This window comes from Euleptes europaea, chromosome 4, assembly GCF_029931775.1.
Source record: "Euleptes europaea isolate rEulEur1 chromosome 4, rEulEur1.hap1, whole genome shotgun sequence".
NCBI lineage: Eukaryota > Metazoa > Chordata > Lepidosauria > Squamata > Sphaerodactylidae > Euleptes > Euleptes europaea.
Genome location: NC_079315.1, coordinates 89,910,493 through 89,934,719, shown reverse-complemented (window position 1 = coordinate 89,934,719; position 24,227 = coordinate 89,910,493). Strand labels below are relative to the sequence as shown.

The window sequence follows — 24,227 nt, the reverse complement described above, 5'->3', positions numbered from 1 at the left end:
TAGTTGCCAGACAAGCATTCAACCTATGTTCAGGAAGCCAAAATAGATGTTTTCTTTCCAACATTTCAAGGAGTAATGGAAGGTTTTGAAGATCAAATTAGACCCTGGAGAGCAGATGAGAGACTATACAACTTCAGTGTGTCATTTATTGTTGCATCTCACTGTAACTTTGAGAAGGAATTCCACAGAGCGGAGTCTAGTATCCATAGTTCTATCATAATACAAGTTGTAGTACAAACACTTCTGATTCCAGATAGGCTAATGAGCTCATCTGAAGAAGCATTCAAAGAAAGTTAACTACAGTGGAGGTGAATTATTCAGGATTAAATACTGCACATATTTACAGTTCACATAAATCTTACAGTCATTGAAAGAGTAGGGTCTGTACTTTGCCTACACTAGATAAAAGCCACATATCTAGGGTTGCCAAGTGCCAGGTGGTGGCGGGCAAACCCCCGCCAATCCACCTGGCTGCCCGTCGACCAGCTGAGGGTCGGCGGGCAATGCAGCAGTACATCACTTTCAGCGCTGCGTCGCAAGAGGCCTTTTCCACTCAAACTGGGAATTTGAGTGGAAAAGTCCTCTTGCGATGCAGCACTTCCTGTTGTAAAACGCATCACAAAGAGCCTTTTACCACTCAAATGGCCCTTTGTGATGCATTTTACAACAGGAAGTGCTACATCGTAAGAGTCCTTTACCACTCAAACTCCCAGTTTGAGTGGAAAAGTGACGTAATCGCATCGATGCGGCCATGCACGCATGCGATCCCACCTCACCTCCACCCTAAAAAACTCCCACTGAAGGACAGGAGGGACCTGGTAAGCCTACGCATATAACATTTTGCTTGTCTTTTTGGTCTATGACCCAATGGCTCTCAAGCAGTCTGCACTGACAGAACCCTTTCCATGTGGAATTTTCTATTGAGAAACTGCTGCACGATTAATCAAATCTATGCTTTCTGCATGTTATTCTAGGTCAACATACACTGTTCATGCAGAGAAGTTGTATTAGAGTACACTCTAAAATCGGCACACACCAAACATTCCTCTGCAGTTTCCAGGGCAAAATCAGCAGTGTCGAGAAAGCAAACTGTCTGGTTCTCTCATTGAGAAATACTAGAGGTTCTGTAGAATCCAGTCTGAAAAGTCACTGACTTGTCTTGAAGGTTAATATTCACTGTTCTTTAAGTTCTTATAATGAGCCTTCAGTTCTACAAATTTCACTTTAATTTTTCAAATCAATATTGGAATAACAACGTCAGATTACACTTTTGTATTTTTAATTACAAAGTAGCAGTGCCTCACAGCAAGAGTTTTATCAAGTTCTTTATGCCAATAAATTTTATGGAAGATGACTAAGATGTCAAGGATTTAAACTGAAGTACTTTCACTCAACGTTCTAAGGTTTAGCTGCAACCAAATTCAGTATATTGTCCGCACAGTATCAGCAGCCAAGTTTATATATGCCAATCCTCCTTTACTGCAACCTTAGTAAAAGCTCTAGCTCTGAATCTGTGAAAGAAACTCAGCAGCTGAGCTTCTATACTTCATCTCAAATAGACCACGCATGTTGCAGCCCCACCCTTTCCAATAGGCTTGTGTGTGTGTGTGTGTGTGTGTGTGTGTGTGTAAAGTGCTGTCAAGTTGCAGCCGACTTATGGCGACCCCTTATGGGGTTTTCATGGCAAGAGACTAACAGAGGTGGTTTGCCAGTGCCTTCCTCTGCACAGCAACCCTGGTATTCCTTGGTGGTCTCCCACCAAATACTAACCAGGGCTGACCCTGCTTAGCTTCTGAGATCTGACAAGATCAGGCTAGCCTGGGCCATCCAGGTCAGGACTCCAATAGGCTTAGGGTGGCTCAAACAATATGATAAATGTCCACAACTGTGTCAGACCCAGTGAATTCCTTTGAGTACCCAACTTGCTGTTCACATGTAGTGTACAGCCAATATTACTGAAAGGAGGCACCATTTTAGAAAGCACAAAGGGACAACAAGATGGAGAGTTCTTAGATGGTACTATTGAGCTTCATCATAGCCTTTTAATGGTCTGGGCTCAGGATACATCAAGACTTGTTTTCTCCCACTGACTGATCATTATTTAAACCCTTCCTTGGCAGTACTGTTGTGTGTTCTCCCAATCCTATGAGGAACAGGGGGCTGCTGCAAAATTCAGGGACTTCTCAGTAACAGCACTGGAAATTATGGAACTTCCTTCAAAGCATGGTACAAACCTAGTCCACGTGCCAAGAAAATGTATTCTGGGGGGACATTTGACCTTCGATATTCCAACAACCGTTTCTTTCTTGATTTGCTGCTAACCCTAAAACTAATTTATTAATGTTATTTATATTCCTGATATTGTTTTCCGAGGTAACATATTACATGTGCCGAATTTATAGTTTATTGTGAACTACCTTGGAGAACGGTTTTTGTTCAAAAGATGGGACATAAACATTTTAGTAAAAGCAATAGCTGTTTTTTATACCCTGATTTTCTCTACCTTTAAGGAGACTCAAACCGGCTTACAATTGCCTTCCCTTCCTCTCCCCACCGCAGATACCTTGTGAGGTAGGTGGGGCTGAAAGAGTTCTGAGATAACTGTGACTGGCCCAAGGTCACCCAGTTGGCTTCATGTGAAGGAGTGGGGAAACAAACCCGATTCTCCAGATTAGAGTCCACCGCTCTTAACCACTACACCACACTGGCTCTCAATTATCCAGTATGACTACCCTGGTTTATATGGTTGAATGCATGGGGCAGAATATCACACAGAGAACAGTGAGATGAACCCTAATACAAAATTGTCTTTGTTCAGAAAGGCTACACCTCACTACGGGGAAGCATTCATGCATAAAACCATGCACAACTGCAGCATGAAGGGTTTTTTTGGGGGGAGGGGAGTACCACTTGATAAACTAGCCCTAAACTGTAAGTCTAATGGCTCCCATGGGCTACTATAACTGAAGAGCTTCACACTAGAAAAAGCTCTTCGTATCCTTCTGAAAATATGTGAATGGCACCACAGCAAGCACCTACTCAACCATTAATAATTAAACAATCTTTTAGGAATCAAATTACAAAAGGTGCCCGCTACATGACACCACCCTCCTGGAAATTTCTTTTGGCATAGATCTTAAGTACACAGCAAACGTAAGTGATTAATCAGTGGATGCCAGCGTATATGCTCCACCCTCTGCAAGTTCCGTTTCAAGTTAAACATATGTATCTTTTTAATATTAGCATGAGGCAAAGTATTAAGTGCACTTTGGGAGTTAAATATTAATATCACACAGAATGTAATGACTGTTTTAAAAGTCAACATGAAAGCTTATCTCTGGCAAATGCAGAAAGCAGTTTTTCCCACTGCTAAAGTTCTTAGAAACCCTCCAGGTATACACTTCACTCCCACAACATTGCCTTTAAAGAAATGGCATTGGATTGGATCCAGATTAAGTTTTCTCACAGCCTAATGAAACTTTACTACTTCCCCAACCCGGCCCACTGACCTCCAAAAATGTTGCTCCAGGGGGATAGGGTACCCTAAGGAATGACATGAAGGGGATCTTGTTGCAGGAAGGGAGTAATCATTGAAAACTGCCAATATAGTCTGGATCCAACCCAATGAAAAAATTCAAATGCATTCATCAAAAGCTACCCCCCTTCCATAGTGAAGCCCTCTGTGTTAACCTCTGGTATCACAAATATATACTTGAAAGGGTCATGTATATGGGTCTCTTTGACCTCGAGGAATCGCCTACATCCTTATGAACCTACCTGACTGCTACAGGAATCTTTGGAGACCCTGCTTTGGGTGCCCCCGCCTTCTGACATTAGGTGGGTGGCAACCTAGGAGAGGGCCTTCTTGGTCACAGCACCAAAATTTTGGAAGTCTCCCCAATTTGTCTCTTCCCTTCAGTTGCCATCTTCCACCAATGGATGAAGACTTTTTTTGTTTCATTTGGTGTTCCCTCAGTGATCCTTCCTTCCAGTCCAATATTTTAATTGTTTTTATTTGTTTTGTGTGTATTTTAGCTCCAGTTTTAATTCTTTTAATTATGCATTTTTGTCAGTTTTAATATGTGATCTTATTATGTATATTTTAATTTGCTAGCTGCCTTGGTAGTCCTTATGAGGGCAGAAAGGTGGGGAATAAATTTTGTTAAATAAATAATAAAACTGGGTGTCACTGCCAGATACTAGCCCTTACCCTAACCTGCCTCACAGTTGTGAAGGAGGAGGAGGAGGAGTAGTAGTTGGTTTTTAATATGCCAACTTTCTCTACCACTTAAGGAAGAATCAAACCAGCTTACAATCACCTTCCCTTCCCCACAACAGACACCCTGTGAGGTAGACGGGACTGAGAGAGCTCTAAGACAGCTGTGACTAGCCCAAGGTCACCCAGCTGGCTTCATGTGGAAGAGTGGGGAAACCAACCCAGTTCTCCAGATTAAAGTCCACTGCTCCTGACCCCGGCTCTTCACCACTGTACCATGTGGAAAAGAAGCTGCTGTGTTGCCTAATCTCCTCTGAGGAAGAACAGGGCTGCTTCCACAAGGAGGATTTTCTCCACCCTGGCTTCCTAACTGGAGAGCTTTTTTGGGGGGAGGGGGAGCTTGAATGTGATTTTCCTATCTCCAACACACTTTCCCAAACTCACTTTACTCCAATCTTTTTGGAAAGAATGCAGCCCTAGACACTATTTGAGAAGAAGTGACAAAAAAGGCAGAGAGAATGACTTATGCTCTTAATTGTTCCATATGCTCATTAGGGTGACCGGGGGGTGGGGGGAGAGATGATCTCTCTTCTGTGAGGTCATGCATATTTTATTTTTCAACAGGGTGAATGTGCCTCTTTCTTCTAAGGACATGCCTCTTGATTCACAGCAAGTGTTCCATACTTCCTTTATTCTTCTTTTCCCAAAAATGCTGCTGTGAACATTTGAAGGGTACAAAACGTGCATATTTCTATGATGGAGTAAATAAAAAGAAATAACCGCATTTTATACCCTTGCAAACGTCCAAAGCAGCCTCTATGGAAAAAAGTAATCTACGCATGACCTTTGCATTTACAGAAGATATCTTGAACTTTGCATTTCTATAGAGCACTTCCTTCTTGTGAGGCAGCCAGTAAGTTCATCCCCATTGATCTGCAGAGGGGAAAGAACCTGACATGAAGGTCACTTGGCTAAAATCATCAAGGAAGTTTATGGTACACATGAAATTTCAACTAGGAACTTCCCAGCTAACATACTCAGCCACTATATCAGATAAGATGAAAACTGGACCTAGTTCTCACCGAAGTAGTAAGTCAATTTGTGAGCTGTACCATTTCTGGTTACATAAGAACAGACCTGGCTGGATCAAGCCAGTTGGCCATCTAGTCCAGCATACCATTTCACAGAGGCCAACGAGTTGCCCTGCAGGGTCAAACAAGCAGGGAATAGAGGCTGACCCCCCCCCTCCACTGCTGTCTCTCCATACTGGTATTTAGATACTTTCTGCCTCTGTATATGAAGGCTCCTCTTCAGTCAACAGGACTATTAGCTTCTTATGGACCTCTCCCCTCCACGAATATGTCTAACCCCCTTTTAAAGCCATCTATGCTCATGGCTACCATTACCTCACTGTCAGTGAATTCCACAATTTAATAACTGAGTAAGGAACTATTTCCTTTCATCTGAAACTATTACCCAACAATTTCAGTGGGTGCCTCCAAGTTCTAGTATTACGGGAGTGGGAGAAAAAGCAACTCTATCCACTTTCTCCAACCCACTGATAATTTTATAAACCTCTATCATGCCTCCCCTTACATGGAAACATGGCAGCTCATGTGGTTCTTCTACTTGGTGGAATTTTTTGTATGTGGAAAACTACCATGACATGGAGAAGGATTCTAGCCTCATCTTCTCCCCAACCTACTACCATAGTTACCCAAAAGGAAGACTACTTTGGGCATAAAATGAGGGGAGATCATGGAAATTCATATAACTCGTCATTCTTCCCTGAGAACTGAGTCCTGGTTCAAACTTTTGCAGATGGCAATTTTTTGTTCAAGGATGAGTATTGATAGGAATATTCCAGCTCACCACTCATTACTGGACAGATAGCTACTTCAGACACCTGGAATAGATATTCACATCAGAAGCAGCTACAATAGGAATTTCAGATCATATGCCAAAGAAACCTTTGGGTTGATCATCCAATTACATGCAGTACAATTTAGTATGGCATGATCAAAAAGTTAACTTTTCAAACTGCATACATTTAGGAGTCATAGATTTTGAGATCAGCTCTTCTGTTTGGCATTGGTTCAAACTAGGGAGTCTGCCCCAAACACCCTCCTCCCCTACTGTCTCCCCTTCTCAGTAAATTCCAAGGTGGGCTGCAGATAAAGCACTTTCCTGAGCAGCCAACCTTGAACAGATCTGAGGTGGCAAGAGACACAAGATGAAATGCACACCTGCTGTCATCTACTCCCAGGTTGCTTCCCCCTGTTTGTTGGGGTGCTGCAAACAGCTGCTTGGGTTGTGAACCAGCTCTGCTTCTACTGAACTGGCACTTAATGCTTGGCCTCAGTACAAATACACACTTTAAGACTGTAGCTTATTGTGCGTTATTTCCTTTATCATTATTTCTAGAATAACGAAGATATCTGGCTTCTGTGAGCCAAAAAGCACCTATCTAACAATGAGCTTAATGAAATGAAGGTAGGGGGACCATTTAGAATTCCGTAGAAATCTTACTGCATTAATAAGGAGTTTAGTCCTCTGGCCCAGTTTTAAAACGGCAAAAGTAGAGGCAGACAGTTTGATGAGTACCAGTGACCACATTGGCAATTTCATGACCTAGTTTGCCTGTTTTAGCTGCTTGCAATTAGCATACTTTGGACAATTATAATCTGCATAATCAACAGGCTTTGTATATCATTTCAACAACACTGTGGATGCCAGGCCAGAGTAGGTGGGCATGCTGCAATTTCTTCACAACATAATTCTAAAATTAACAACCAACGTATGAAAAAAATGTCTTGAATCAGCCCTTGTTGAGTGCTGTGTGGGGAGACAACTATTTAAACACACAATGAATTTTGCCTCCTTTGTAGTAGTTTACCATTTCTATTACTTGAGGATTTTGCCATTAAATTGTCAATTTTTATGAAAAAATGCCACAATGATGCCATCTTAGGGCCATACAGCTACATAATACCTATTCTAGAGCAGAGCAGAAATCACAGAAGCAATGCAGGTACATGAAATGGAAAAAGAAGGGATTGGCTCTGTGAATTAATACAGAATGGGGCACTGTGGTAGGGCTGAGAGTAGTCGATTGAGACTAGTTCTGCCTGTCCTGGATAAACCAGGCTAGCTTGATCTCATCAGATCTCGGAAACTAAGTAGGGTCAGCCTTGGCTAGTACTTGGATGGGAGACAGCCAAGGAATACCAGGGTTGGTATGCAGAAGCAGGTGATCGCAAACCACCTCTGATAATCTCTAGACTTGAAAGCCCTACTGGGTTGCCATAAATTGCCTGCAAGTTGACTGCACTTTCCTCCACTATCAGTTCTGCCTGGGTGTGAACGCTGGGTCAAATCAAATAACACCTCTGGCAGTAGAATCTTCTCTACAGTACTACAGATTAAATTTTGTAAGTAGGTTCATCAAAAGTAGGATCCTGTCTTTAAAATGCAGGCATTTTCGTTACATATCAGCAGGATATCGAAGGCACAAGGCTGGACTAGTTGCAAGGAGTCTTTTATAGCGATGAGAAGAGAGCTAAAAAATGGATTTGAAAGACATTAGCTGCAATTCAGTAAATTGCACCTGCTGACCACCATAAGTCAATCAACACTCTGAATCCAAATCCACAAACTTCCAGTACGGTACAGGGCGGCATTCCTCACAAAAAATGAGAAAAGCCTTATTGAAATTAAGGTGTATCAGTATATTTATCTGCATTCCATCTCAGAGTTGAGCTCACCTTTACAGATACAGGCTTGAACTAATGGCCTAAGATTCTTCTCTTTCACCCTCTTACCCATTGAATTATTTTGCTAACTGAAAAAAAAATCACTTTGACCTTGAGGTACCAGTAGTACATGTTGCAAGTGGGACTGTTACTGAAAGATCACGGGCAGAAACATATTTATTTAGCAGCAACAGATCAAAGTCTGCTGTCAAAGGACGCAAAACAGAATTGGGGGGCAGGGAGAAGGGACAGTTTACAGAACTCTTAAACAGAAAGTTAAAAGAAAATGGATTTTTCCATTTCACCCAATGCACAGTGAGCAGCAGAATACTTTGTGTTCCACACAATGGATTAGTAGCAACACTGCAGGCACACTTTTTCTTTTGCCCTCCAGTCACAGGTTGGAAACAGGCAAACGAAATAAAAAATAAATGGGAGCATAAAGGTATGTCTACCTCTATTTAAAAAACAACAACTCCTGACCTTACTAGATAGCAAAACTATTCACAAACGACGGCTCAAATGCATGTGATCACTGCCCATAAGTACAGTCTAAGGAGCAAGATATATTCTATGCAAATTCATGTACCAGGGCCTGAACTTTTTTTAAAAAAATGGAAAACAACCCAGGAAGCTGCAGAAGTTAACCTTTGCCCTGCTCAATAATGTAGTCATCCTCCATGCGGGACTCCAGATACTTAATTACTCTTGTAAGTGTACTTCTAGAATAATATGTAGGGATTCTGAATGGGGATTACATACCTACGATCACTCAAAACATAGATTTCTGAGAATCCCTTTCTTTTTAAACCCAACCGGACTTTTACATGCTTGTGAATATAATATATACTTTGTCTGTAAACTTGCTTCAGACATTCATTTGTACTCCAAATGTTCTACCTTTCCGGGGGGGGGGGCATATTTGTGGCATGGAAAGCCGTTATCAAAATGGGCACTGTCTGGAATTGGCTAAAGCATCCTCCTTCCCTTTCCAAGTACTGAAGGGGAAACTGTCAAAAGGGTAAAGAGGAAGGTAGTCAAAAAGGCAGCCATTACTCTTCCCAAGCCATTTATTTAAAAAGTTGGAAAAACCCTCTAAGCCTCTACTGCCACCAGAATTACACAACTTGGGTCAAAGGAAACAAAACAATGCTGGAAGCATGCCTAATTGCAATGCTTTGCATAACCATCTGAAGTACTTCAGCAGTTCAAGAGTTACTTGTAAAACAGTACAAAAACATGGCTCAGAACATCAAGATCTGAGGTGGGGAAGACTGCTCTGAATCTTTAAAGGAGAGACACTTGAGTGTAATTCATACAAAAAGCAGATGAGAGGATAAAACTGTTCTGGTGGGTACCACTTTTAAACTGCGAGCAGAAGCATATGATTGTGTACTTAACATACAAGATGCCCCTGAACATTTTACCATGTCTTCTTTCCAAAATACTAGTTCTGTGCATGCAGAGTGTTTTTTTCTTTGGAAAAGCCTTCAGCTATACAATGCCCATCTGAAGTTCAGAAGTGGAAAATCCAGTAACAATGACACCATCTTGTTGATTGTTTGCATGGCTGCCCAAAAGCTCTACTCACGAACATCAATAAAACAGCACTGCAACACACACACACACACACACACACACACACACACACACACACAGAGAGAGAGCTATAGTTGCAAGCTCTCCCACTTCCTCACCTTTAAAAGTGCCTGTGGTCCAAGAAAGACATGTCCAAGCTTCTTGCTAACATGTCAACAAACATGTGAAGTGATGGTATTGCTTTACTCTGCTCTGGTTAGACCTCACCTAGAGTATTGTGTTCGGTTTTGGGCACCACAATTTAAGAAGGATGTTGACAAGCTAGAACCGTGTTGGCGAATCTATGGCACGCGTGCCAAACTTGGCACGCGTAGCCCTCTCTGTGGGCACATGAGGGTAAGTGGCTTCCCTTCAGGCACCACTTCTCCGCGCCTGCTCTCTCCCCCGTCTCCCCAGTGTTTCCCCACAGCAACCGGGGGCACTGAACTGGCTGCTGCTCGGGGACCTCCCTCCCGTCGCCTCCCCCCCTCCACCTGCCAGCTGATGGGGGGGGCTTTCCGGCATCTCCCAGGGCCCCCGGCTTGCTGGCCGGTCTGTGGGCCCCACGGCATCAAGGCGGTTGCTGCGCCCCGTTTGCTGGGTGCGGTTCGCCCAGGCCGTTCCTCCAGCTCGCCAGCTGACGAGCGGACCCGTCAGCGGTTGCGGGGGCTTCCGGCTGGTTAGCCGGAGCGCTGGGAGGAGGCCCTGGCTGGCTGCCTCTCGCCTCTCAGCTGCACCCCGCCCGTCTGGGCTGAAGAGTGCCAGAGGGGGGGCGGGGGGTCCGGGCGCGCCCTGTCCGCATGGTGGCACATTCACACATGCACGGCGTGGATGCGGGAGCCAGGCGGAGGCAGCTGGCTACAGTGTCTCTGCCGCCACCCCGGCAGCGCGCCCACCAGATCATCTGGTGGGAGAGGCCACCCCGCACCCCCCTCCAACTTTCTCCGGGGATTGGGGGGCTCCTGTCTTTGCTGGGGGGCACGATCTGGTGGGGGGAGGCACACAAAGGCTGGACCCGGCTGGAAGGAGGCGCGGTGAGTGGGGGCGGGGGGAGATCTGGGGGGGCTGGAGGTTGCTGCCGGACCCTCCCCTCTCCTCCCGGTCTGGGGTCAGGATCAAGGGGAGCGGCTGGAGAGGAGGGAGGACAGCCAGACCCCCAACCCCTGGCCTGGGGGGGGTCTCCCGGTGGGAGTTTGGCGTCAGGCGCAGTTGGCTGCTAAGTTTCGGGGGTTTGGGAAAGTTTTGTTTGAATGCATTAAGGGCGCGATGGGGGGGGGGGGGACACGGGGAAGACTTCCCCCTGAGCAAAAGTGTGGGAGAAATGACAGATCCCAGAGGTTGGACGCCCTGGGTTTTATTGACAGCTTTACATGTTGGAGGGGCTTTTGCAAATGCAGGTCTCCCTCCCTTTTTAAAATTTACATCCTGCTTGGCTCCCCCCCGCCAAGTTGGGACTCCCAGCAGCTTTAGAACATCGTTCTGGAGAGCCGCTGCCAGTCTGAGTAGGCAATACTGACTTTGATGGACCGAGGGTCTGATTCAGTATTAGGCAGCTTCGAGTGTCTCTCTCCCGACTGCTCCCCCGACGAGTGGGGGTTCAAGGGCCTTTCCCCCCTCCCTCGGGGGCTGCTGCTGGGGTCTGGGGTGGTTTGGACGGCCCGGGAGCCCGGGGGGGGAGGGTGACCCGGGACACACATTAAGCTCTTTGTACCAGGGATAGCAGCAAAAAATTTGACGATGTTTTCAAAGATGTCACAAAAATGGTGAATTACATCATGGCTCTTGCTCTGAATTGTTGACAGTTTCAAGCACTTCTTGAGGAGGTTCAGGCTGAGCGGAGGATGAGTCCTGGAGAGATGCATGCCAAATGCAAACTTTTACCTTTCAATAAAAAGTTGTTTGTATCATTGAAAGCTCTGTTATTGTGTTTTTCTTTTAAGGAGAAAGATGTGAATGTATGAGTTGTTTTTTCTAAACTAAAACCTCAGCATTGAGGTTAAATTGCCGCATTGGCACTTGGCAATAAATAAGTGGGTTTTGGGTTGCAGTTTGGGCACTCCGTCTCTAAAAGGTTCGCCATCACTGAGCTAGAACATGTCCAGAGGAGGGCAACAAAGATGGTGAGGGGTCTGGAGACCAAGTCCTATGAGGAAAGGTTGAAGGAGCTGGGTATGTTTAGCCTGGAGAGAAGACTGAGGGATGATAATGATAACCGTCTTCAAGTACTTGAAGGGCTATCATGTAGAAGATGGTGCCGAGTTGTTTTCTGTTGCCCCAGAAGGTCGGACCAGAACCAACGGGTTGAAATTGGATCAAAAGAGTTTCTGTCTAAACATTAGGCAGAACTTTCTAACAGTTAGAGCGGTTCCTCAGTGGAACAGGCTTCCTCGGGAGGTGATAAGCTCTCCTTCCCTGGAGGTTTTTAAGCAGAGGCTAGATGGCCATCTGTCAGCAATGCTGATTCTATTACCTTAGGCAGATCAAGAGAGGGAAGGCATTTTGGCCATCTTCTGGGAATGGAGTAGGGGTCACTGCAGGTGTGTGGGGAGGTAGTTGTTTATTTCCTGCATTGTGCAGGGGGTTGGACTAGATGACCCTGGTGATCCCAACTCTATGATTGGCCTTAGCCCGCTAGCCTTTTAACCAACATTTTCAATAGCTTTGAAGTCCAAGATGCTGAACCAGCAGTTCCTAGATTTCCCCTTAGTAATATATTAAATTGCAGCTGTTTCAGTTTCCCCAGGTAAGTATTATACTGGGCTATGAACTTTGACCTGTGTACACATTTGCTAACCTTAATACAATTCATGAACAGCACTGTAACATAATCAGTAGGACCCAGTTAAACTGTTTTACTTGCAACAACTTTGACAGGTCATACAATTTGTAGGAAGGTTGTAACTATTTCCAAATCACACAGTTCCGGAAAATTCTGGGAAACTACATTATTTGAGTTGTTTGCATTTGCAAATGCTAAGCCTGCAATAAAGTCTGAGACACTGAAGTTCACAGCCACATTACAATTGTGTTATCAGTATCTCTAGTTCCAACCAGTTTAAGTCAATACCAAGACATTCCTTACACTTGATAACAACATACTTAAGAATGTTGCACGTGCTTTAATTGTTGGTGTGACAAGGTAAGGAGGGGGAGGGAAATCACATGCTGCAGAGATGTCTGCTATTACGAACCAGGCAATTCAAGAAAAGCAACTGTAAGATTGATATTTTAAAGTTTACACTAAAGAGAGACAGGGAAACAGAAAGCCTAAACTGTTATTTTTATTGAAGCTTAGAATACCATGTTTGAATTCCAAATGCCTAAAAGCCACATTATTTAACATTAACCATCCCAAACAACATAGTACAATATTCTTGTTTGAATTCCAGTCCTACATAAACCCATTTTACATTCTTTTTTTATTTCCTGAACATATCCCCTATGACTTAATCACAAACTTGGATCTGCTGAGAAAGTTATTAAACCTTACATGGTGCCTGCTTGATAGGCAACTTTAGGTCTAGGCAAAAAAAATAGCTGAATGACATGATAAACCACTATACACAAACACCTTGTTATGGTGTCTAGAACCAAAAGCAGTGTGTTTAAAGTTACTGCCTGTGTGAGAACGAAGCTGAGGCTTCATCTAACACCACATTACCATAACCACCAAATATGTTTTGGCATCTGTGGTGTTACCTTTTGACAGCATTAATATATTTAATTCTCAACATACCCAAACCTGTGGATACTTAAATCTAGATACTGGAGCCATGAACAGACAAGACACATATTTCTACAAACCTGAAAATGCCCCAGGTTTGTAGAAAAATCTAAAAATAAAAATTGGGAAGTTAAAAAATCCCAAAATAATAGAAGCAAAGCCCATGGCTTTAAGAAACTAATGCCCTCACTGGCTGTTACTAGGCAACTACATCAGCACTGCCAGCCTTGAAGGCATGGTCTGTTAGTAAAAGGCAGGGAGAGGAGGAGGGGCCCTTTCCAAAGCTCTTTTGGCCTTTGAGGGAGGATTCATTGTGGCCAAGTCTGGCAGCAACCACTGGGAAACTTGCCCGGTTGCATAGGGAGCCTGGGGCCCAGTTCCGTGGGGCCGGCGTGTGCGGGTGTGTGTGTGGGAGGGGAAGGCTTTTCTCTCTTCCTCTTTTTCTGTCACTCTTTCTCCCCCTCTCTCCCTCATCTCTCTTTGTCTCCTTCCGTCCTTTTCTCCCCCTCCATTTCTCTGTTTTCCTCCCCCCCTCCCTTCCTTCCCTGAGGATCAGCTGCGGGCTGCGCCCCCCTGGCTCCTCTTTTGCTTGGGGCCCACCGCTGGCTGCCCTCCCGCCTGGGAGGGAGGAGGGAGGGGGAGCGGGGATGCCCTCCAGGCCTTCTCTGCGTGGCCTCCCCTGTGGTTGCCAACCTCCAGGTGGTGGCTGGAGACATGGCAACCCTAGCGCCGGGAGATCTACACCTGGTTATGGCCCCCAAATGATGTTATAAATGAGCAAATGGCCCTAGGCAGGAAAAAGGTTCCCCACCCCTGGCTTAGAGGGTTGCAAGTTGTACAGGTCATCAGGGGAGATGAATGCACATAACATCTCTGTAGTGATGTGCATGATCAGAGACTCACTCCCCGTATCACACGCTCGGAGCCAACACACATACATAACGTTGTGTGCATGTAGGGCTCTGTTCAGATTTTCCACTGAAAGCTCAGGGGCTGTGTGGGCTCTATACTGGCTCCCCCACACATATACTCTGCACACATAACTGAAACAACAGAAATGACATTTAACTCCAGATATATTTCTACCAAGGTCTGCATAAGATTACAGCTGTTAATACAAAGGAAGCTAATGAAACCATAATAAATTGCAGTCGGGGGGCGGGTTAGGATGAAATCTGCACACATAATAAACATGTTTGTTGAGTCTCGATGCAAATTCTCACACCCAACTAAAAATAAAGACATTTCAACACTTGCTCTATCCCAGAACTGTAGCTTCTATTCCATGCTTTTAAATTTAATGAAGGAGTTGGAGAACAGGAAAATCATCTTGCCAGCTTCATCAAGCAACTAACTTGTAATTAAACACCTGAGAACATTATTTTCTGCCCCCATAATTATTTTTAAGATCTCTTTACATTATTCAAGTGACCTTTTCTAGAACGGACTTGCAAACAGCCAGTTAAAGGAAAGAGTGGAACACAGAGCCATGCCTTTAGCAGAAGTTTTGTTCAGGTCATTATGAAATGGAATAAACATGTTTAATATCAAATATGTCACCCTGCTCACAGTGACAAACCAGCCTGTTATACTTAAAAAGCAACTTCCAATTCTCGAATAGATGCAGCCCTGCGTGGAAAGCATATTTACAGAAGCACGGCCATTGACAGGATTTCTCTTTAAGTTCAGCTCTGAAAATGTCTCTTGTTAAACCTGTGATACAGGAAGCCTGCAAACAGTACATTTATACAGCAGCTCAAAGAACAAACACTCCCCCACACCAGCTTATTAACTAACCACAGCATTTTGAAATTGCACAACCCTTAGTCAGCTTTTTGAATACAAAACATAGCAAAGTACAACCCATAGCTTGGAACTAACAGTACTTCAGCGAAGAACTTGCCCTTGAAGGTTGCATTTGGCTCAGCGGTCACAGCTTCAAGGGACAAACTAGACAGAGTTCTTCGGGCAGCTGCAAGAAGGGTAAATGGTCTGTAGCAAGCAGGGATATGTACCTAAATTAGCAAAAATCACAAACATTTAATAACAGTTTGGTAATGGAACGAGCCACCTGGGAAGGTTGCAGAAGACCTTTTCCTGAATATTCTAAGGAAACTGGAGAATCATTTACTGCAGTGGTTCCCAAAGTGGGCAGTACCACCCCCTGGGGGCAGTGGGATTACCTAGGGGGGGCACTAAGAGGCAAGGGGGCAGCAGGGGGTGCTAGAGGTGGGGCCCTTCAACTGTGTCATTCACTAATTTACAATAGATCAAGCTATGGTCCCATGCTGGCGAATTTGGTGGAAACTATCAGAATTTTTCCCCCAGACTTTGAAGACATGGTACCACTGGATCAAGTTCATAAGTTTTATTGAATAAATTTCAACTAAAAAGTTTTAATGTGATTTTGAATAGATGTGCAATTAATTGTTACTGTTTTGAAATGTTATTGTTATTATCTTGTTTAGTGCATCATGCAAACTCCTATTTTGAATAATGCTTTTTATAGGATAGGGGGCGCTGGGGTTGAGTTTGTAGGACCAAGGGGGCAGTGGCCTGAAAAGTTTGGGAACCACGGATTTACTGTGACAGAACAGGGCAGGAAGGTAACTTTTGCTGGGCCTGCTCTGAATGCATTATGTTACAGGGGAGGTAGGCCCAACTCACAGCCACCTTGGACCCAAGATCACTTTGGTAGTATGCCACCACCTGAAGCCTATTAACCCTTATTTGACGTTAACAGATAGCTCTAGGTCAGTCTGGAATTATGGCCATGAACATGCATGCATAAGACAAGGAAAATCCTGTTTTTGCCAGAGAAGAGAACTTGGTGAATTCCTTCTTTCCCTAAAGAAATCTATCTCCCCTTCTCAATATCCTTAGTAGATGAGTAAAGCACTAATAAAAATCTAATTTTAAAAAGTTAATTCTAAAGTAAATGAAGGGGAAAGAGAAATATAAAAATAAAAAGTACAGTATATAGTCGAAGGCTTTCACGGTCAGAGTTCATCGGTTCTTGTAGGTTTTCCGAGCTGTGTGACCGTGGTCTTGGTATTTTCTTTCCTGACGTTTGGCCAGCACCTGTGTCAGGCATCTTCAGAGGAGTAACACTGAATGTACAGTCTCTGGCTAACTCAAACTTACAAGGTTTCTCTAGTAGCCTTCTTCCCCTTGAAGTGGGGTCAGAGTTTATAGATTGGAGGTGAAAGCCCTCATAGCTAGCAAAGGAAACTAGATGCTACTGACAAGCTCCTTCCTTGTGAGCCTGTATTTCAATCACAAAGTGGGGGAGGGGGGCTTATGCAGATGTCAGCTCCAAAAAAGTAGAGACCACAGAATTATTTTCCTGGCATCATGTGGATTTTGCACATAACATTTTTAAGATGTGTGAATGGCATACAGGTAGGGTGCAGAGGTCTCTGGGTAGGGATGCCATATAGGAACAGGTCAAATCCTGGATGCTTTTGTGACCTCCCCATCTCAAAAGAATGGTGTTTTGTTCCAGTAAGATCTCCACAAAAAAACTGCTCCCCCCAAAAAAATCCCCATTTCAAATGTACAATACATTTTGTATTAGAACAACGAGTTCATCAACCACTATCAATTCTGACTCAATGACATGAGTAAACAGATAGTATTGCTATGGTAACACACACATATAAACACACATATGTATTATAGATAGGATTCAAATTTTTATTCAACTACAGAAATTTTTCTTCAGTCTAACCAACATCTAGGCTTGCCAGATTTCCCACGCAAGCCCCTTTGCCTATCACTGCTCCAAGTGGGGTTGAGAGAAAAATATAAAATGGTAATGTCACTGACATCATTTCTGGGTAAAATTCAGAAGTGACATATGGTAGTTCTAGGAATTACCAGAAACTCAATGGTTCTACTGTAACAACGTTACTGATGTCATACATACACACCCATTCCCCCCACCACTGGGTGCCAAGCCCAGCCTGGCAACCCTACCAACATCATAGGGCTATGATGAAGCTCCTCAAGGAAAGTCAGAACATAAATATCAGTAAGCTGCCTTGGGACAAAGTGTCATCTTCAACACTGGTCTTTGACTTTTGAATTAGGAACTTTAGGTGGTTCGTGGCACCTTTTCCTGCAGGCTCACATCCTTCTAGCACTGCTGTTTTCTGCTGCCTTTTGGATGGACCTGCTGCAAACATACACAGCAAATGAGCCCTGCCTCTCTGTGTGTGCAAGTATGCCGAGAAGAGCAGCAGGACAGTGAGTCATAGTGGTATAGAGGAGGGCTTCTTAAACGTTTTCCACTCACGACCCCTTTTCACCCGAGAAATTTTTACACGACCCCGGGTATATAGGAATATAAAATAGGTATACAAATCAAACATTTACTGATAATAAATCATGGAGAAACTTTTTACTGTTGCCAAATTTTTTATGGCCCCCACATTCAGTTATGCAACCCAGTTTAAGAAGCTTTGGTATAGAGGATTCCTTCAGAACTCTGAGCTGTCGACTTGTTCCTTACTATGGTAAACCCTTTGGTGCTTGGCTTGTCCCCAGCTCATTTGGACCTCTGCCCATTACTGTCAAAACTGCTGAGGTCATATCTCTGTCTCCCTCCACACACACTTCCTGTTACATTATTCTGATGTCATATGAGCATGTGTCACGTGCTTGCAGCTTAGTGGGTGCCCACTTTGGAAGGATGAAGACCACCACTTTATAATACGTATTGCAGTATTGCCAGAAAGGGGGAGAAATGTCTTCTCCAAAACAGATTAATATTAAAGTTGAAGCTTTTAGGAAACAATTCTTCCTGGACAATACAGTTAGCAGTACTACACAAAGAGGCCTTTATAAAAGTGTTATGAAACAGACAAACTTCACCGCTTACAGGAAGTTAACAGACAGGTTTACAAACTCATTTTCCTCATAACCAGCTGATGCTGCCCATATGAGATCACTGTGAAAAAAGGTTAAGTGACACTTCCAAGACTGGTTTTGGGAAGGGTACATGCTTTTCATATGATTGTATGTGCAATATTATAACAGGGTTGCATAAAACATGTCACAACATAGGAGTTCATGACTTTAGAGTGTATAGAAAAGAGCTTCAGTGGGGTCTCTCCAAATTTCATCCTCCAAGGGGGAGGGGGAGAGACAGAAAGTAGAAGAGAGTCAGCACAAATCAAAGTCTTGCACGCTGGAACAAAAAATCCTAACTTCACATATACTATGTCAGTGGTCTACTGTGATATCCATTACTAACCAGAAAAAGATATTGGTGTTATAGTGGGAGGTTTATAAGAATTTTGTTTCAGCTTATTTCAAATATGAAAATTTATAACATTTGAATTTGCCTTTAAAAAGGGATTGAAAAATAAGACAGCAACTTATTGTGTCAATCCATGATATGCCCATATTTAGAATGCTACAGACAGTTTGACCAGACGGCTGTACATGGCAGAACTGAAAAGTGGAACAAAGGCGATCAAGAAAATGGATCTGCCATATGAGGAAAGCTCTGTGTTTTAAAGGGGAAGACAACAGAACGTAATACAGGCTTAGAATTAATTTAGTGGAAGAAATTAATACAGGTTATTATTTCACAACAGATTGCCCAATGAAAATTGATAGGCAGTACTTCTTTACAATTGACACAGTTAACATACTGAATTAATGATATGGTGTAGTGATGGCCAATTTATAGGGAATGACATTACCATGGTTTATTGGCAATGACCACTAAATGGAAACCCCATGGCAGAGATATATCGGCCCAAACATCTACAATAACCAATAGGGAATGGATACTTTGGTGTTTGAATATCTCCCCAAGTCATCTGGATGGAGATAGAAGATTTAACTAGGTAGCTCTCTGGTCTGACCCAGCAGGGCTATTTTTATGTTAAATAGCTTTCTAAGTAATCGGATAAATTAAACGATCAGTCATGATCTTTCAAAATGCTACAAAGTCCTGAACGCTAGCATATATAACAGCCCAATACCGAGAATAGCACAAAGACCTGAAGGAATGTATACAAGAAGAAAATAAAAAGACCATTATGGCCGTGACTCTCTTGACAGTACCTTCAGTGAATTAATAAAAGGCTAGGCAGGCATAAATCGGTTTTAGAAGCCATCCCTATTTATATTACAGGCAAATATTCTATCAAGGTGCTGCAGAGTTGCTTCCAATTCAAAAGGGGTTTGGGAACGTCATGTTGGGTTGATCTTCAAGTCACAACAGGTTAACCTCAATATCAGTGTCAATCGCATCAGCTTTTTGACTCTACAAGATTGCTTGAAATATTTAATGAACTACTATTACCTTTTCGCTTCTTCTAGGTGACATAAGTATTCATAGGCAATATTCTGACGGCGCCTTTCATCCATCTCTTCTGCTGAAAGCCGTTCATCGTCCACAATAGCTGTTAAGCACAAAAACATGCCAAATTATAAATAATTAAGGGTGATCAATGCATATATTTAGTGAATAAAGTTCCTACAGATGAGACTAAACATATAAGCTCAGTTCAGACATAACTTGAAGTGTATGCATTCAGTTTATTCCTATCACACCTTTCTCCCCAGTGGGGACTCTAAGCGTCTTACATCATTCTCCTCTCCTCCATTTTATCCTGATATCAGCTCTATGAGGTAAGTTAGGCTGAGAGTGCAGGACTGGCTCAAGGTCACCCAGCGAGCTTCCATGGCAGAGCGGGGATTCAAACCCTGGGTCTCCAAGATCCTAGTCTGACACTCTAACCACTATACCACACTGGCTCTGTAAATAAAAGGTAATTTTAACTATGGCTAGTTTGTAAAACCAGAATTCAGTTCACAAATAATCACTCAAATCCTTACGTGCTTTGATAAATTATGGTTTCACTGCCTTCTCTATGTAGCCTCAGAGGATATCAGCAAAGAACAAGCCAGGATGTCTGCATTCAGACATCAAGTGAAACCAGTTAACTGTGGTTAGTAAAACAGTTTCAATTTCTGGCTGCAAACCCTGGTTTGAGGGGTACTTTTTTTGCTCTCAAGTCACAGCTGCATTACAGAGACCCTGTAAGGTTTCCAGGGCAAAAGATGTTCAGAGGTGGCTTGCCATTGGCTGCCTCTTCATAGCGACCCTGGATTTCTTTGGTGGTTTTCCATCCTGTGACTCTGTTTAGATTCTCAGATCTGATGAGACTGGGCTAACCTGGCCTATCCAAGTCAGGGCTGATGGATGATAAGGAAAGATAATACACTTGTGTTCCTAGCTGTCAAAGTCATGTCTGGCAAGAGTACTTTCCACAAGTACTGATCACTGCAAATGTTAATGTGCATTGTGGTGTAAAGGAACTACTGAAGAAATTAAAAACCATAAAGTCTCCAGGGCCTGATGAGACAGTTGATCTACAATATGTAACTTGTCACTAAAATCAGCCTCTCTTGATCTATTAACCAGTATATATAACTTGTCACTAAAAGTGTTAACAGCTGTTGATAGACCCAACCTCCATGACTTTGCCCCACTTCCTTTTTAAAGCCATCAGCCACCATCACCGTAACCTGCAATACTAATTCCATAAATTGTGAGTTGTATGAAGTAGTACTTTTTTCTTTCTTTCCTGGATCTGTCATCAAATCCATTCTTCTGAGAGATGAATGTATACTAAAGTTTTGTTTAATAAAAATCAAGCTGTGATTTTAGTATTTATTTGTATTCATTTTATAGGACAGTAAAATTACTTATCAGATTTGTTTTCTATATATCAAAAGACAGAAAATATCACACTCATGAGAACTGCTAACTTTCATAGCTATATACAGTATAACTTTCCAATTTATGATTGCCTGGGGAAAATGCTACATGAATGCTTTGTTCATAGCTATCCATTTATCTCAGACTAAAATAACATCCTTGTCACTCCAAACTGTCAGATTATAGATTACACATAGACATAGAGGCTTCATAAACTTTGCCTCTATAATTAAATGCACTTTTTATACTACTGTAGGATTGTTTCAGAATGGACTTGCTATTTACTTGATACAGCCAAAATGTCCCCTAAATTGAACTGATGAACAGGAAAGAGAATGAGTTTGTTTCAATTCCATTCACCTACTAGTTATGCTATGTCTGAAGTGAGAAGCAGGTTTTATTTCCTTTCAGTCATCACAGATAGTTCAAACTGTATTCTGTGGAACATAAAACGAACTATCGCGAACTGACCGTAGCAAAGATATTAGAAGAGCAGAACTGGAATACCAATTATGTATTTATTTAAAAGATTTCGACCCTGTCCAAAGCTTTTATAAGGTGGCTAACATAAAATGAGCCTTGACCTGGATGGTCCAGGCTAGCCTGATCTCGTCAGATCTCAGAAGCTAAGCAGGGTCAGCCCTGGTTAGTATTTGGATGGGAGACCACCAAGGAATACCAGGGTTGCTGTGCAGAGGAAGGCACTGGCAAACCACCTCTGTTAGTCTCTTGCCATGAAAACCCCAAAAGGGGTCCCCATAAGTTGGCTGCGACTTGACGGCACGTTACACACACACACACACAACATAAAATGAAGCAAATAATACAAAGTTTACATACTCTACAAAGTAAAACTCAGTAAACTACAACAGCAGCCATTTTCAAATGGCGAGCACTAAAATCAGCATAAAACAACAGCATAAAAGTGGAAAGAGATCAGGAGGAGGAAATAGCATTACTTAAACAACTGGGTACATGTAAATCTTTTGGCATGGCATGTAAAAGCCAACACTGTAGGTAGCAGGTAAACCTCAAGGGGATGACATAAAGGAAATAGGGTTGTAGTATAATGGCATGGTTCAGAAGGGGCCTTTTATAAACTGAATAGGATTATAGTCTATCACATTGTTATTATCTTGCTCCTACTACACTGTCTTCTACTATTGAAATAAATTCTCTACATTGATTTTGGTATGTCATATCTTATATTTTTTTGCATTGCTTTCTAATTGAGATGGGGACCTTAGATGGTAGGCTGGACGGTATGGGAGGTGATGGTCTTGCTGCTAACTCAGACCCAAACTACTTATGACCTTAAAAGTAAGTACTATAAATCGTACCTAATAACGGATAGGCCACCAATACAGCTCTTTCAGCTCAGGAATGACCTATTTCCTATCTCCAACAGCAACCTGGCTGTCATAACTGAAGTTTCCAAACAGTCTTCAAAGGGAGTCTCACGTAAAGCCCACTGCAGTAACCTAACTTGGGTGTTACCAGAGCATGGAACACTAAAGCCAAATCATACTTTTAAAACAGTGGTTCCCAACCTTTTTTTGACCAGGGACCACTAGGACTTTTTTGTTCAGTGCAGGTTCAAAATAAAAATTCCGAGAATTTGGAAATAAACTTTAATCATAACTGTTAGTTAAACATTAAACTTAGAATAATATTTGAATATATATATTTTATAATAGAGAACTTTTAATTGAAAATATTAATTTATTATGGGTTTATAACTTTGTTTCGCGGACCTTAATTTAGTTCTCGCGGACCCCTGGGGGTCCACGGACTCCTGGTTGGGAACCAGTGTTTTAAAGGAATGGCCACAGCTGGCACATGAAAGGCACTATGTCCCACGGAGGAGACCTGAATCTCCAATCATATGCTAGGATCCAGCAGCAACCCCAATAGTCTCCAGACATAAAAATGCTTTACAACACCTCAGATAATTCACAATTCTCAATTCTTAAAAAAAGAATAATTTTAAAGACACATATAGGGCTTTTCTCTCCCATTCTAACTGGTCTGCTGCGCATTCTAGCATCACTCAACACTTTCCTTGCCTCTTAACTGAGATTTTCTTTCTATATTGCTAGCATATTTCCATATTTTTTAAAATGTATAATCTTTCTAGCAGCTCAAGGTTGCATACAACACAAAGGTATTAAACAAGAAAACTTCTGTATCCCCCAAAATAAATAAATAAATAAATAAAAAAGAAAAAAAAAAGAAAATAGCAATTAAAACGTACCAATAAAAACTGCAACTCAGAAGGCCCAAATACACAATGTACCTCAAAGTAATCAGCAGAACATCCTCTGAAACAAGAAGATCTTCTATGACCTTCTAAAGGCTTGGCATGGATAATCTGTTCCACAACGGCAGCATAATGCTTGAAATGCTCCAATTTCTCACTCTAGTTGAACATGCTAACCATGCAGCAGGACAGTCAAAAAAGACATCAGGGCTAACCTAAACATGCACGCCTCTATAATAGGATACACACGCTTTCATGTATATGAACAGCAGGGTGGATAAAAACCAATTATTTAAAAAAACCCTCAAAAAATCTGTTTTTTTTTTTATTTAAATTGGATTTTTTAAAATAAAATGCTTTTTTGAGGGACAATCTATCTAAAGATACCTTATAGTCCAAAAAATATTCATTATGAAATAAGGATTAGTTTTTAATTATGTAGCATAAGGCTGTATAATCATGCAATGTTTAATTTTGGGAATATGAATCCCATTAATCCATTCACAATGTCATGCTCTTCCAGAGGTTTCTGTAAGATTATTCTGGGCAATTTTTCTATCCAGAAGATATTATCACAGATGCTTGGTTTTGCAGTTCTCAAACCTGTTAATTTGTGTCTGCACAGATAACATGTGTCTTCTTGATAACATCTGTGCTTGACACAGAAGTCACCTTAGAAAACCAGGTGGCTGCTATGGCTTCAAGTGTGTTTGCCCAGCTCCAGCTGGTTCAGGAACTGTGCCTGTTCCTGGGTCAGTCAGATCTAGACACAGTGATCCATGCCTTAGTTACATCTAGTTTGGACTACTGCCATGTGCTCTACTTGGGGCTACCCATGAAGAGTGTTCAGCAGCCACAGCTAGTGCAGAATGCTGCAGCTACACTGCTGGCCTGGTTTAGCTGTCGGGAACATATGCCCCTAATACGACAGCAATTACACTGGCTACCAATCCGCC

General features: G+C 42.5%; 1 protein-coding gene across 1 annotated transcript in view; it reads right to left on the bottom strand.

Moving 5' to 3' along the window:
* Positions 1–24,227, bottom strand: part of IQGAP2 (IQ motif containing GTPase activating protein 2) — a 182,125-nt gene that overhangs the window by 126,087 nt on the left and 31,811 nt on the right. The window contains exon 2 of the mRNA XM_056847959.1: positions 19,590–19,689. Within this exon, the coding sequence (XP_056703937.1) occupies positions 19,590–19,689 (100 nt within the window). The remainder of the gene's footprint in view (positions 1–19,589; positions 19,690–24,227) is intronic.